The sequence below is a fragment of the Malassezia restricta genome, chromosome III, assembly GCF_003290485.1.
Source record: "Malassezia restricta chromosome III, complete sequence".
Taxonomy (NCBI): Eukaryota; Fungi; Basidiomycota; class Malasseziomycetes; order Malasseziales; family Malasseziaceae; genus Malassezia; species Malassezia restricta.
This window is the reverse complement of record NC_040195.1, coordinates 449,537-464,237: the sequence shown is the minus strand read 5'-3', so window position 1 is coordinate 464,237 and position 14,701 is coordinate 449,537. Positions and strand designations below refer to the sequence as shown.

General features: G+C 49.6%; 7 protein-coding genes across 7 annotated transcripts; 5 read left to right on the top strand and 2 right to left on the bottom strand.

The window, feature by feature from the left end:
- Positions 1 to 157: 157 nt before the first annotated feature.
- Positions 158 to 1,552, top strand: MRET_1886 (alpha/beta-hydrolase; the record flags this gene model as incomplete). The annotated part of the gene is made up of 1 exon (XM_027628513.1): positions 158 to 1,552. The coding sequence occupies one exon, from the start codon at positions 158 to 160 to the stop codon at positions 1,550 to 1,552; it is 1,395 nt and encodes a 464-aa protein (XP_027484280.1).
- A 104-nt stretch (positions 1,553 to 1,656) lies between these two features.
- On the top strand, positions 1,657 to 2,898 carry MRET_1885 (branched-chain amino acid aminotransferase; the record flags this gene model as incomplete). Its single annotated transcript, XM_027628512.1, has 1 exon — positions 1,657 to 2,898. One exon carries the CDS (start codon positions 1,657 to 1,659, stop codon positions 2,896 to 2,898), a length of 1,242 nt encoding a protein of 413 aa, XP_027484283.1.
- Positions 2,899 to 2,939: 41 nt separating this feature from the next.
- On the bottom strand, positions 2,940 to 4,181 carry MRET_1884 (WD repeat protein JIP5; the record flags this gene model as incomplete). Its single annotated transcript, XM_027628511.1, has 1 exon — positions 2,940 to 4,181. The coding sequence occupies one exon, from the start codon at positions 4,179 to 4,181 to the stop codon at positions 2,940 to 2,942; it is 1,242 nt and encodes a 413-aa protein (XP_027484282.1).
- Positions 4,182 to 4,304: 123 nt separating this feature from the next.
- Positions 4,305 to 5,891, top strand: MRET_1883 (ATP-dependent RNA helicase DBP3; the record flags this gene model as incomplete). Its single annotated transcript, XM_027628510.1, has 1 exon — positions 4,305 to 5,891. One exon carries the CDS (start codon positions 4,305 to 4,307, stop codon positions 5,889 to 5,891), a length of 1,587 nt encoding a protein of 528 aa, XP_027484278.1.
- Positions 5,892 to 6,060: 169 nt separating this feature from the next.
- Positions 6,061 to 9,618, top strand: MRET_1882 (protein SSD1; the record flags this gene model as incomplete). The annotated part of the gene is made up of 1 exon (XM_027628509.1): positions 6,061 to 9,618. One exon carries the CDS (start codon positions 6,061 to 6,063, stop codon positions 9,616 to 9,618), a length of 3,558 nt encoding a protein of 1,185 aa, XP_027484277.1.
- Positions 9,619 to 9,702: 84 nt separating this feature from the next.
- On the bottom strand, positions 9,703 to 12,684 carry MRET_1881 (exportin-2 (importin alpha re-exporter); the record flags this gene model as incomplete). The annotated part of the gene is made up of 1 exon (XM_027628508.1): positions 9,703 to 12,684. One exon carries the CDS (start codon positions 12,682 to 12,684, stop codon positions 9,703 to 9,705), a length of 2,982 nt encoding a protein of 993 aa, XP_027484668.1.
- Positions 12,685 to 12,937: 253 nt separating this feature from the next.
- On the top strand, positions 12,938 to 14,700 carry MRET_1880 (aspartate kinase; the record flags this gene model as incomplete). The annotated part of the gene is made up of 2 exons (XM_027628507.1): positions 12,938 to 14,581; positions 14,611 to 14,700. The coding sequence occupies 2 exons, from the start codon at positions 12,938 to 12,940 to the stop codon at positions 14,698 to 14,700; spliced, it is 1,734 nt and encodes a 577-aa protein (XP_027484279.1).
- Position 14,701: the final 1 nt, after the last annotated feature.

Genomic DNA, 14,701 nt, shown 5'->3' with positions numbered 1-14,701 from the left:
CGTGAACAAGTATAGGACATCACGTGTAATGACATGGCATACAACGATGGTGGAGTCATGTGGAGATATTATGTGGAGCAACAACTTGACTCCGCGATAAAATTTGGACGCATGCGTGCAAGTACCAACCTCGAACATCCCCAACGATATTTTTGCCATGAACACTTCGGGGCGGGCGACAGGCAGCAAAATAGGTGCTCCATCAAGACTAAATAATGTCAAAAATAAGAATTTATCGCCAAAAATTCAATGCATGTCACTCATATTTGTGCTGGCGCTGACTGGCGCTGCCTTTCTTGCTATCCCAATGATTTTAGCGGCGGGTGTCATTCCAGTGATATTCCCCGTTTCAATTTTGCTGCTCCCCGTGCTTATCATTGTTATCGTTTATGGATTAGCATGGTCTGCTTATCTTGTCGTGGCTCAAAGTGATCGGCCCCCCTATGCTATGATCGGCCCCCCTAGTCTTTCCAAATATATACCCTTCGTCCCATTTTCTCCGTTGCGGTGTCTTAAAGTGGCCAAAATTGTGTGTGAATTTATTTGGTTGGGAGTTCGATCCATGGGATCATTTTGGTATTGGTACTCTTTGTACAAGATGCAGAAGAAATCGCCTGAATACGAAACAGTGCTGTATTCGTTACCCTTCTCTCATAATTGCCTTGATATATACCCACCGGATGTGGGTGTTGTGAGTCAAAATGCAATCGTCTTAATGATTGTGCCCACTTCATTCTTCCCATCATTTATTTCATGCAACAGAAAATTGTACATGCCCATGGCTCTGCGCATGCGAAAACTCGGATACTGCGTCGTTGTCCCCGACATTTCATATTACCCAGCTTGCCAAATCCCTCAATCCGTGATCGATCTACGTCTTGCTCTTAGTTGGGTCGGTGCACACATTTTTAGCTACAAAGGAGACCCTTCGCGTATTTATGTCATGGGAATGGGTATCTCATCCGAGCTTGTGGCACTTACACTCGTGCAGGAGGCAGCGGTGATGAGCCGTGTTGTCAGGCGGCAAGATGACGAGAATAAAGATCCGAGCTCTGAGGAAGAGTTTGATAGGCTTAAGTTCAACAAACTCATGGAAATATATGCACCACAGGTCCGCCTACCAAGTCTTGCTGGTGTGGTGCTTGCTGCTGGCATGAGTGATGTCATCAAATGCTATTTGCATAATGTGGAGATGGGCACGGAGCACCTTGGCATGTTACGGCGCTGGGCAGGTCCACGGCAATATCAATGCATTATACATTCTCCAACGCATTTGTTGAACAACACGAAAGATAAATTTGATCCTGCCTTTCTACCGCCTAACTTTTTATTGATTCATGGCGGGCGCGACAAGTTCGTGCCTATTTCGCAAGCAGCTCTTTTACAGTCATTGCTCATGGAGGTGGGAGTGAAAAATGTCGAACTATTCGCATGTCGTGATCTGGGACATTATGATACCCTCAAAATGCTGCTTGCATACCCCTCGACGCACTCGGACAGCTGCAGGTACGATACACCCATGATGAAGACTTTGTGTAGTTTCCTTGTTTAGTCATCTACCGCGGTGAGTAAGCAGTGACTCGTTCGGCGCGGAGTCAGCGGCAAGCCCATTGGCGGCGCTTCCACGGTCATTAATTAGGTCGATTCCACCTAAGTATGCGGATACTTGTTCCGTCGCTGCGATCGCTACTCCAAAAGGCCGTCATCGTTCGTCCGACCCACCAATTCAGCGCTTTCCGTCATTTTTCTTTTAGTATTGCTATGAACTCGCAACCAGCGCCTCTCGACGCCAGTCGTGTCGTGATCAAGAAGTCTGAATCACCTAAGGAATGCCCCGCGCCACAAAACCTAGTGTTTGGCAAGACTTTTACAGACCACATGCTGAAGGTATCCTGGAACAAGCAGACTGGTTGGGCTGAACCTTCTATCGAGCCTTACGCTCCACTGTCACTTGAACCAAGTGCTGTTGTTCTGCACTACGCCCCCACATTGTTCGAAGGTATGAAGGCATACCGTGATGATCAGGGACAGGTGCGCTTGTTCCGTCCTGAGAAAAACATGGAACGCATGAATCGGAGTGCTAAGCGTATTTGTCTCCCCTCCTTTGAGGGGGAAGAATGTTTGAAGCTGATCAAGAAGCTTATACAAATTGACAGCCGTTGGGTGCCGTCAGAACCTGGTTACTCGCTGTACATTCGTCCCACTCTTATCGGCACACAAAGCTCTATTGGCATTTCGGAACCCACGGATGCGCTCTTATTTGTTATTTTGTCGCCTGTGGGCCCGTACTACTCGTCGGGCGTGAAGCCCATTGCTTTGGAAGCCAACCCACAATATGTGCGTGCCTGGCCCGGCGGAACGGGCGATGCCAAGCTAGGTGCAAACTATGGTCCTAGTATGATGCCTCAGAAGGAGGCTGCTGCGCGTGGATATAGTCAGATTCTGTGGCTGTTTGGTGAAGAGGACTATGTTACGGAAGTTGGCACAATGAACATGTTTGCTGTGTTGAAGAAAGATGACGGTGCCTGGGAAGTGGTGACACCTCCTCTCAATGGCCTGATTTTGCCAGGTGTAACACGTCTCTCAATCCTCGAGTTGCTCCGCGCTCATCAAAAGGGTGAGATCCAGTTGGACAATGTGCCTAAAATTGAAGTGAATGAGCGCGACATTACCATGAAGGAAGTGGTTGAGGCCTCTAACTCGGGCAAATTGGTCGAGATGTTTGGTGCTGGTACCGCTGCCGTCGTGACTCCCGTGGATCGCATTGGATACAAGGGCAAGGATATTCATGTGCCCGTGACTTCGTCGGGCTTTGGCACAGTGACAGAGGCTGTACTCAATAAGATAATGGCCATTCAATGGGGTAAGGAGCCACATGCCTGGTCGGTGCCTATATAAAAGGAAATATCGTACACATTAAGCTAGCCAGAATATTATGACTATTGCAAATCAGCAAAGAAAGAGGCGTGTCCATCAGGCTCTTTGTCAGACTTAGACAAGGGTGTTGACTTGACATCGCGTCGCTTGGCGAGTGGTGCTTCAGCTTCGTTGGAACTGTTATCTGAGGCATCCACACTGCGAGATATAGGCTCTGCATTTTCTGAAGCAAGCATGACCTCGGGGTCAGTATCATCGTCATCCGGTTCAATATCTCCCTCCTCGAATAGTGGGGCGAGATTTGTGAGCTTGCACTCGTTTCCATGGCCTATACTGGCCACTAGAGCACCTTTCCGGACAATACACTCAATGGGCATGCCGTTATGATCCCCTACAACGCCAAGTAGCTTGTGTGGAAATAGTTGAATTACACGGATAAGTCCATCAGAGGAGCCAGTAAGCACCGTGTCATGGTCGAGTGTGCACATAGCATCAACACTGGAAGGGTGACCAGGAAAGCGGTCCACATGGTCCAGCATTCCACGATCTGGAGCCCAAAGTGAAAGAATGCCTAGCTGCGTACCCACAACGAGTTTCTTTCCGTCCTTAATGGGAGCAATAGACAGTAATTCATCCTCTTGGTCCTCGCTGACTTCCACGCCTTTTTTTCCACCATGAACGTCAATCACACTTAATGTACCATCACCGCTCGTTACAACCAGCCGACTTCGCTCACCATCCGAATTCCGTTTCCTTTTCGCTCCCTCATCCATGTCCTTCGTTTTTGTGCGCGGCGCATCAAGATGAGTGCACCATAACATATCTGTGATCCAATCCGAGTGATGCTCGTATGACTGAATCGGCTTAGGTTTCGCGTCTTTTTTTGGTACATCATTCGGATTCCATAACCTTACTACGCCGTCGTCGTCACCAGTAGCTAATAATGACTCATTAATAGAGAGAATACGTGATGGCGCGGACTCATGGGCACTAGACCAGCGCGCTTTGACATGTCCACTGCTAGGATCCAAAGCAATAATAGACTTGTCTTTAAAAATGCAGAAAATATTAGATCCTGAAGCGTCGAAAGCGACGCCACGACAGCTCTTGTGCGAAGGGCGAACACTCCATAGCCGTTTGTATGCCTTGCTTTTGCCTGATTCGTCCGAGATGTCATTTTTAAGCATGTCCGTATAGTCATATAGTTGCACTTTTCCACTTATCAGTCCGACAACTATCTGATTAGTGCTTTCATTGGGATGAAAGCATACGTCCAGAGCATCAGACGAGAGCTTGATGTCCATGACAAGGCACCGGCTTAATGAGAGGCTGCGGTGAGCCGAGATGCTGGTTGGTATGCCACGTGATCCGGGCAACTTTTTTCAGGCCACTTGCATCTGCAGCTGATACTCTACGCCAAGGCCATCATGAGCAAGGATGAAGTCAAGTTGAAGCGCAAAGAGCGTGAAAGTGATTCGAAGGATCACAAGAAAGAGAAGCGTGAAAGGAAAGATAAGAAGGAGAAGAAAGATAAGAAAGAAAAGAAAGAAAAGAAAGAGAAAAATGACAAGGCTAAGGAACCTATACCAGAGATCGGATCAGAAACCAAAGAGCCTTCTACGCCCAAGCCGGTTTCAAGTGGTGCGTCTGCAGTATCCACTCGCGAGTTTATGGAGTCTAATAATATTACGATTGAAATGGCTGAGGAATCGAATGACAAGCCTCCGAGGCCTATGCTTTCGTTTGATGAGCTGCATGGCAAAATAGATGCAAAGTTGAAGGATCGTTTGGACATGGAAGGTTTCGAAAAGCCAACGCTGATTCAATCTTGCTGCTGGCCCGTGCTTCTCGAAGGACGCGACATGGTTGGTGTGGCTGAAACAGGTTCTGGTAAAACTCTTGCCTTTGGAATTCCAGCTTTAGAATACGTTATACAACAGTCGCCATCCAAGAAAGGCAAAGCCAAGATCCAAGTGCTTGTAATCGCTCCTACGCGCGAACTGGCTATCCAGACTCGCGACAACCTGGCTCGTGTAGCCGAGCCCCTTGGATACGGTGTGTTTTGTCTGTACGGTGGCGTGTCTAAGGGCGAACAGCTGCGCCAAATGAAGGAATATGTTCTGCCTGTACATATTGTCGTCGGTACGCCCGGACGTGTACTTGATCTGGCACGCGAGGGCTCATTAGATCTCGGTCGTGTCAGCTATCTTACTCTGGACGAAGCTGACCGTATGCTTGACAAGGGTTTCGAGCCAGACATTCGTGCCATTATCGGCATGACTCGGTCACATGAAGAGGGACGCCATACGAACATGTTTAGTGCTACATGGCCGCCTGCTGTCCGTGGACTAGCTGAGACATTCATGCGCTTGCCAGTTCGTGTGACAGTGGGCAGTGATGTACTTAGTGCAAATCGGCGCGTTTCACAAACTGTGGAAGTGCTAGATGATGGCCGAATGAAGGAGCGCCGGCTCAATTCTTTCCTGCGTTCGATTGATGCACAAAAGACCAACGAAAAAATTCTTATCTTTGCATTGTACAAGAAGGAAGCGCAGCGTGTTGAAAATACACTTCGTCGATGGGGCTACCGTGTATCAGGAATCCACGGTGATCTGAGCCAACATGACCGCATCGCCAATCTTGAGGCATTCAGGTCCGCATCAACTCCTTTGCTTGTGGCAACAGACGTGGCCGCTCGCGGCCTCGATATTCCCAATGTGGAATACGTCATCAACTACACATTCCCGCTCACAATTGAAGACTATATTCACCGTATTGGCAGAACAGGTCGAGGTGGTAAGTCTGGCAAGGCTCTGACGTTCTTTACGGACGAGGACAAGGCACACGCCGGCGAATTAATCCGCGTGTTGAAAGATGCCGAGCAGCCTGTACCCAAAGAAATGGACCGATTCCCTACTACTATCAAGCGAAAAACGCACTCGAGCTATGGTGATCACTACAAGGAACTCGTGCCGGGCAAGGCCAAGAAAATCACATTTGACGATGACGACTAAGTTTCCCATAGATTACACGGGCGTCATGAGCTCTAGCGCGCCAACGCCAAAGTATTAGTCAAGATCGGCCGACATGTGCCCTCGCATGGGTTCCTGATGCTGCTCCACGTGGTTGAAGGAACAGACCAGCGCTGATCGTGCATCTTTCTCCCACAGGCCCATATATACGATGGCATCGTCATCTGACGGTGCAGCTTCAGCCCCAAATGTGCAGGAAACAGGTGCTGATGGCTCATATGATAGAATGGGTCGTATAGAGCGCTTACCATCGGCGCAAGAACAACTTCTGCGGACGCAACTGCAACAGCTTGGACTAGAAGCTGACGACGATGCACCTCTTCTGAACAAAGATAGGAATGCTGACATGGTAGCGCCTGTCCATCCTTGGCCTTCGAGCAATACATGGGGACATGATGCACTGGACTCGTTTGGTGCGGCACTTGCAGCTTCAGCCCGTACTTGGCCGAGTTCTGCCCCGTCACCGCCACACCCAACACCCTTCTCTTTCCATCATCAAAGCAATGACCTGGGTCAGAACCTCCGTTTTCCCTCATCTCGTCCAAACTATATGTCTGCATCAGAGGAGGTTGAGCAGCAGCGCCAGGCGATACAGCATCAGATTGAACAATTGCAACGGCAACATGAACAGCTTCAATTCCATCAACAAATGCTTCAGCCAGGTATGTCTTTGTCGTCAGATTTGCCACAAACCCGTCATCCCGTAAGAAACATGTCCATGGAGAACAGATATCACCCTACCCCTATGAGTGGCACATGGGCCCCTATTGGAAATGAGTCAATATCCCTTCGTTCCAACTTCACGTTCCCTCCTCGCTCGCAGTCCGAATCACCTATGCCGCCACAGCAGTCCCATGCCATGATACCTCCATCTGCCTACAATGACCGTACACCATCCTCTTTGCATACTGGGTATACTCGACAGGCATCGCAGCAGCTCACATCTGACTTGTCCCCAAAATTTTTAATGGCTGGTGGCGGTCTCATTAATCTGAACACTTTGGATCTTAGTGCAACATGGAACGAATATGATGATAAACATTCGAACTCTCCGCCTCAAGAACGTGCAGCACAGCGTCACGCACGCTCAAGCAGTGCTTCGAGTGCCGCTCTCCACTCACCAGCGATGGACACTTTGCTTACTGGCCTTCCACAGGCCCAGGCACAGCTAGCCGCGCTTCGCCGGAGCCGACACCACATTGGACCTAACATGCATAATAGGTCAATGTCACATGGACGCTCAGCCAGCATAGGCTCGAATGCATCAGGAGCTCCTCGCCGTGCATTGTTTGGCAGTTACCTTCCCCAGAACAGCCTCCCTTTACTTCTACTTGCGGGTAAGCTTGTCGTTGGTGTTCTGCGTATAAACAAACGCAACCGCAGTGATGCATGGGTCACGACTGAAGTATTTGGTCAAGACATTTTTATTAGTGGTTCAAAAGACCGGAATCGTGCACTGGAAGGTGACATTGTTGCTGTCGAACTGCTAAACGCGAAAGAGGTCTGGCAGACCAAGCGCGACAAGGCCGACAAGAAGAAGCGCAAAGAAGAATTTAGCCAAGGAGTGCCTGCCAGCGGTATTTCGACGCATCCTGCTGGACGTCGAACAGACAAAGCCCGCGATGATATTGAAGTGGAAGGTGCCCAGCTCAAGCTGGTAGAAGACGAAGAGGAAAGCGAAACTGGTCCCCCTCCTTTGGCTGGCCATGTGGTGGCCATTGTTGAACGCATGCCTGGTCAAATTTTCCCAGGTACACTAGCACTTTTGCGCCCAAGCAGTGCTGCGACAAAAGAAAAACAACAAGCTGAGCGTGGAGAATGTGATAGTCCTCCCATCGGTGCGGCTGGTTTATCACGTCCCAAAATTATTTGGTTCCGTCCGTCCGACAAGCGCGTGCCACTAATTGCTATTCCATCCGACCAAGCGCCTGAAGACTTTTGGGATGAAAAGAAGCAAGAAAGTTTCGCTCATTGCTTGTTTTTTGCCTGCATTAAGCGTTGGCCGATTACGTCGTTGCATCCGTTCGGCTCACTTGTCGACCGTGTCGGCCCCATTGGGTCATTAGATGCAGAATCACAAGCACTGCTGCGTTCTTACTGTCATGATATTGTTACACCATTCTCTGATATGGCACTCCGGAATGTGCCAACAATTGAATCATGGAGCATTCCTCATAATGAATATGAAGCACGCCGCTCTTTTTCTGCTTTTACTCTGAACGGTCGTGGGCCACGTCAGATGGCATTCTCGGTGGATTTGCACGGCTCTAACTCCTTTACTATCGGTGTACATGTGGCAGACATCACCTACTTTTTACAAGCCAACAGTGCTTTGGACCGCGAAGCGCGTCGCCGTGGTGCGTCCGTGCACCTTGTACAGGAGTCTTTCGAGATGCTGCCACCTGATCTTTTAAGAATCGCGGCACTCCATGTGAATTCTGACGCACTGGCTAAGTCTGTGGTCTTCACATTTCAATCGGATCGTGTCGTCGACATTTGGATTGGCCGTTCGATTGTGCATGTGAAGCATATGACATCTCATGCAGAGCTTGACCGCGTATTACTGGGAGAAGCCACGTCGTTCCCGGTGGCGCCTGATGCGCTTTGTGCTGTTTTGGACAAAGCTCAGCAATTGCGGCTTGAGCGCTTGGCACGCGGTGGTCTGAGTCTTCCGCGCACATGGCTCGAGTTTGACTTGGATGCCAAGCAGCACCCTACGGATGTCCATTGCTGCACAGATGCAGAATCGCTTTCACATTTGTTGGTGGATGAGTTTTGTGTTCGAGCCAACACGGCCGTGGCGCACCGCTTAGCCGCCGCGCTCGAGGATAATGCGCTGCTGGAGCGACAAGATGTTCCGACCGAAAGAGCTTGGAATTTACTTGCAAGAGGTCTCCAAGCATTGGGACTACCAGCCGAGTCCCTGTCATCGATGACGTTGGCATCCGCACTGAACATTTTGCCTGCCTCTTCTCGGTCAGTGGCTAATGCTCTTACTCAGAGAGCCTTGTCTGACTCAAAACTCTATACGCCGGCATTGGTCGATGCGACCAAGTTTATGCACTACGCCATCGGTGAGCCTGTGTATACACAGTTCGTGTCTCCACTCCAGCGGTATTCAGATGTATGTGTCCACCGCCAGCTCGATATGGTGCTGGATGGCACGTTACACGCAGAGCATCAAGGCACCGACACACTTTCCAAACTCGCGCATCAATGTACCGTGAAGAATCGTGCTGTTCGTGCTGCTGAGATGCAGAGTGCTCACTTGTACTTGTGTCAATGGCTCAAAGACACGAGTGAGCTGAGACCAGGTGAATTGGAAGCACGACGCGCTTTGGTCATGTCAGTCAATGCTTCATCTATGGATATACTTGTCCCGTCATTCACTCTCGAAAAACGTGTGCATCTTGATTGTCTCCCCGTGGAAAATATCCATTGGGACCCTGTGACCTACTCTGTCACGTTGACATGGCTGAGCGGAGTCGATTCTATGGCTTGGCTTGGTGAGGCAATCGATGATGCGCAATGTACCAAGTTGTCCAGCACCCGAAAAGAGACACGAGACACGAATGCTCCTTCTCCCAAAGCTATCTCATCACGGCAACAACGCATTACGTCCATGACAGAGCTGGATGTGTACGTTCTGTCCGACATGGAAAAGAGTCCACCGATCATCAAGGTGGTAGTATTGAACCCATGTGCTTAATACGCACACTTGTTTACGACGTTCTTCTTTCATTCCTATGCTGGTCATAGCTATGACTCGAGTACACAGAAAAAATACGGCGAACTACGCAATAATGATGCCGCCCTTTTGCAGGGCTTCATTCAGCTGCAGTTGTGCTTCATTAGGCATGCGTTGAAGAAGCAGGTTCAGTGTACCCGGGCGACGAGCATTCATGCCAGCTAGCTGACGTAGCAAGTAAGCCCACAAATCAGAGCCTGCCCATGCCACTGTATTTGGCGACGAAGCGTCGCGAATAGAGCCTGCTGCCGCTAGTTGCGAAAAGCTGGCCTGGAAGCCTTGTTCATCTAGTTCAGCATCTTCATCCACTGCCTCATCTGCAGCAGGTGTGCTCTGCGACAAGAGCGGCAGTATATTCGTCATGAGCACAGGCCATGCAGCAGAATATGTCGATGCCATGATGTCACTGTCTGTGAGCAGACGAATGAGACCTGCTGCGGTATCGAAACGCTGCTTGGCCGTGAGCTTGGTCAGGTCTGGCGCCACTACATTCTCAACAAGCTGACCAAACAGTCCACCTTGCACTGTGTCGAACGCCTGGATGACCAATTCTGGGTAGCCTGGCTTTTGAGTACCGCAGAAGCATCCAAAGAAGTAGGCAAACTGCTGCGAGAACTTTTCCGTTTTGCTTGACTGCAGGCGGACAAGCATAAGCGTCAATACAGGCTGCATATACGGTGACAGCACTTCCGACGGCAAGTGAGTCAGCATGGCGCGCAGCAAGTCGAATCCATATGTGTCGTTCAAGCGACTGGAGATCAATTTCTGGTAAATACCAAGACACGACTCAATGTGACCATTTTGCACGAGGTACATAGGTGCTTGCAACAAGTAAGCCTTGATGAGGCGCACAAGGGCTGGGACATGGCTCTTCTTTTCCCATAAAGCAGGCATAAGCAGTGGCGGAAGAAGTGAGGCATATGCATTGGGCAAGGCACGCTCGGTGCTCAGAGCTGCATGAGCTTCTAGAAGTTGCGCGAGAATTTGAAAGACGTAGGGGATGTATTCAGCTACGTCGCCTTGCAGGATATCAGTGCAAACTGGGAACAATCGTTCTTCCATGGTGGCAAGTTGAGCCAACGTCGAAGATCCCGCGAGCCTGACAAGCGCTGACACGGACTCGAACAAGAATTGCGTAAAGCGTGGGTTACTCGGGTTTCGGCTCGTCAACTGCACGATAGAAGCGAGGTGTGAGAGCACTTCGCCAGAATAAGGTTCTACCGCGTTTTTGGAAGTAAGTAGCACGCGCATCACACACTTCATGACATGGTCATTTTCCGCGACTTTTTCAGGAGTTTCGTGTTGTTCAACGGTGGCGAAAAGAGCCTCTAGCATCCGCTGGCTCAATGGGGCAATGTCACTAGAGACCATAAGCCGTTGGCCTTGCGTACGGATAAATAGAATACGTTCAATTGAAATGGCGGCATAAGTACATGTCACGTAATTGCTAGAGCTCAGGTGGTGCACCAGCAGTGGTAGTACTGACAAAAGCTGCTCCTTGGTAAGTTGATTGCGGAATGTGTAGAGGTACTTAATAGCATCCACTTGAAGAATGGGTTGGGCCCTTGCGATGGAATTGTCCGGTTGCAGGTCCTCAAGGACGTGCTCAGAGAAGAATTGGACCACGTCTACCAGCGCATTAGTCGACGATACACCATGTTGCATGGTCGAACTCTGCGCTGCAATCGAGGTCAATAGATAGATCGCAGCATCTTTTCGCTTCCAGTTTTGAGCAGGGCTTGCTTGGTACTCTGCAAGATACATTTGGATGTGACGCGAGCAGATCGTTGTTATTTGGGTGGAAAACTGCTCAAGCAACGCACGTACAAACTCACACGCTGCTCGGCGTCGCGTGTCAATTTCAATGCTCTGTTCAAGATCGCGACGAATGTATTCCATAGGATTATCTTCAAAGATCTCTTCATCAATATCACGCAACTGAATGTTAGGCAAGATAATGGCCGTGCAGAACTGCTCCAATGTGGAATCAGATTGGAACAGCTCGCGCTGGTTACCCATACGAACGACAGCAGACAAGAATCCAATTGCCTTGCTCACAATCACATCATACTTTTCTGATGGACCGTACGTGCTCAGCATGTCCCAAACCGCTTGAACATACTCAGGAAGCTGTGGCAGTACGTCTAGGTATCGCTTGGCATACAGCTCAAAAATTTCACATACGCTGCTGCGAATTTTGACAAGTGGACTGGGTGCCACGTCCTCTTCATCGCCAATCAGCTCAGGGCGACTAAAAGATAACAGGCTTGTGAACATAGGAGAAAGCATTGGTATAGCATCTTCAAACTGAGGCGGGAGATCCTGCGCTGAAAGGTCGTAAAAAAGTTGCAAAAGCAACATGAGACATAGCGCTAATGGTTGCATGGTCATTGATGGTGTGGATGGGTCCAGCAACATACCATGCATACGTTGCAGTAATTCAAGCAGAGGGTTGGCCATCTTTCCAAGCACCAAATTGATCTCGGAGTACAATGCATCCGAGCGGAATTGGCTGCGCCATTGCTTAAAAATAGCATGTGATGTAGCAAGAACTGACAACAAGACGTGGTGATTATCGGTAGAAAGTTGGGATACGAGTTCATCAATCAAAGCAGGCCATGCTTCAGGGAAATCGCTCGAAGCCACTAACGCAACGCTTTCATTCATCTGCGACAGGATCGCTTGACTAGGGGTCGAAGCGCTAGCTAGTGACACGAGCACAGGCACAAGTTGCTGCCGAATTGCCTGTTTTTCATCGTCGCTTATAGCACTGAAGACAGGGTCCTCTGTTTCCGCATCAACATTCCATCTAGTCTTGCATAAGTTCTTAAATTGAATGGCAGAAGCGAGGCGGATGGCCGTGGACGTTGACTCTGACTGAACAAGAGCAAGCAATAGAAAGCCAAAGCGAGGTTGGGCCTGCAGTTGCCCAATCTGATCCTCAGCTGGTTTACGCTGCTCAGGATTCAGCGTCTGCTGAAAAAGAGAGGCCAGCGACGCTAGTTGATTCGGGTCCGTTGGATCCATGCGAGCACAGTAAGTACTTGTGTCGTCAGTCGAGGCGCGAAACAAAAATCGATTGTCGATTTGACCGGCAGAGGCCGATCAGCCACTGAGCCCCTGACATACGTGGAAAATACCAACACGCGTCTGGCCACGTCGTATCACGTGCAATTGACCTCCACTGGGTCGTGCGTAATCGAATCTCCATGAGTGCGAAGCGCGAGTGTTGCAGTGACTCAATAGCGTCGAACGTGGACGGACCCTGCAGCTTCCAAGCATGACAGCGGCGTCGTCACAAGTATCATCAAAAGATGTAAAATGGATTGTCCAAAAGTATGGAGGAACCAGCATCGGTAAGTTTCTTCCTACTATCGTGGACTCCATTACCCCATCGTATCTCAAGACAAACCGTGTGGTTATAGTGTGTTCGGCGCGGTCAGGCAAGACTAAAGCACTTGGCACTACTAACCTATTGCTTCAGGCATGTAATGAGGCAATGCGATCAATTCAAGGAAACAATACCCTGGACTCCTCACGTTCTTCCTTATCGTCGTCTTTCCAGGCAGACAGCATGGGGCCTTTGTCGTCTCTCCAAATGGGTCTGTCGCGCCCCGAATTCGTGCCAGAGTTCCAAGCAACAGTAGAAAGAATCAAAGAAGATCATTTTGAAGCCGCGAGAGAATCAGTACGGAATACACGACTGCGACAGCAACTGGAACAAGATATTGCAGATGATTGTATGTGTCTCAATCAGTTTTTACAGGCTGCTATGATTTTACATGAGGTATCTCCGCGATCTCGCGATGTTATTATGGGAATGGGTGAGCGTCTAGCGTGCCGCCTAGTTGTGGCAACGCTCTTAGATCGCGGCATTCAGGCGGAGCTCGTGACGCTCGAGTCGATTGTCGATGAACTAGATGAGGAAATCATGCGACCTCCATCCTTGGCGTATGAAGCATCAAACTTCCTCGAACAGGCCTTTTATGACCGACTCTCGACAGTGCTTGCTGAACGTATCCTTAAATGCGAGGGTGTGCCTGTTGTTACGGGCTACTTTGGCAATGTGCCTGGCTCGCTTTTAAGTCAGGTCGGTCGTGGATATACGGATCTGTGCGCTGCACTGTGTGCTGTGGGTCTAAAAGCCAATGAGCTCCAAATCTGGAAGGAAGTAGATGGCGTGTTCACCGCTGACCCGCGCAAAGTGCCAACCGCTCGTCTTGTGCCAGCCATCACACCGGAAGAAGCAGCTGAGTTGACGTACTATGGTAGCGAGGTCATTCATCCGTTTACAATGGAGCAAGCCATTAAAAAGTCTGTACCTATTCGCATCAAGAATGTCGACAATCCCACGGGTTGTGGTACCGTGATTTTCCCCGATCACATTACGCCCTCGGTGGACGATGATATCAAGCACGATCCTTTCATGGATGGACATGTGGAACAGCCAGAGCCACCACTTAGCGGTATTTCCACACCTGTTCACCGTTCGCAAAAAGTGGTTCGCAAGATGCCAACCGCGGTCACAATCAAGGACAACATTCTTGTGCTCAACGTGCACAGCAACCGCAAGACGATTAGTCACGGCTTTTTTGCCGGTATTTTTGGCACACTTAACCGCTATGGCGTGGTGGTAGATCTGATCTCAACGTCAGAGGTGCACGTGTCGATGGCCATGACAGCCGAACTTCGGCCTCGTACGCTTGAGCGGCTGAGCGCCGAGCTAGAACACATCGGCACTGTGAGCATTTTGCGCAATATGGTGATCTTGAGTCTTGTTGGCAAGGAAATGCGGCAAATGGTGGGTGTGGCCGGCAGCATGTTTAGCACTCTGGCCGAGGGTAACGTGAACATCGAGATGATCAGTCAAGGTGCCAATGAAATTAATATTTCCTGTGTGATTCATGAAAAATCGGCACTGAAGGTACGTATGTCGTGACTAACCATGTCCAGGCACTCAATTTGATTCACTACTCGATTCTAGAAGGATCGCCAAAGCCGTGTAACATGGAAGGTGGCACCTTTGGGCGTTCATTTTTCTAGA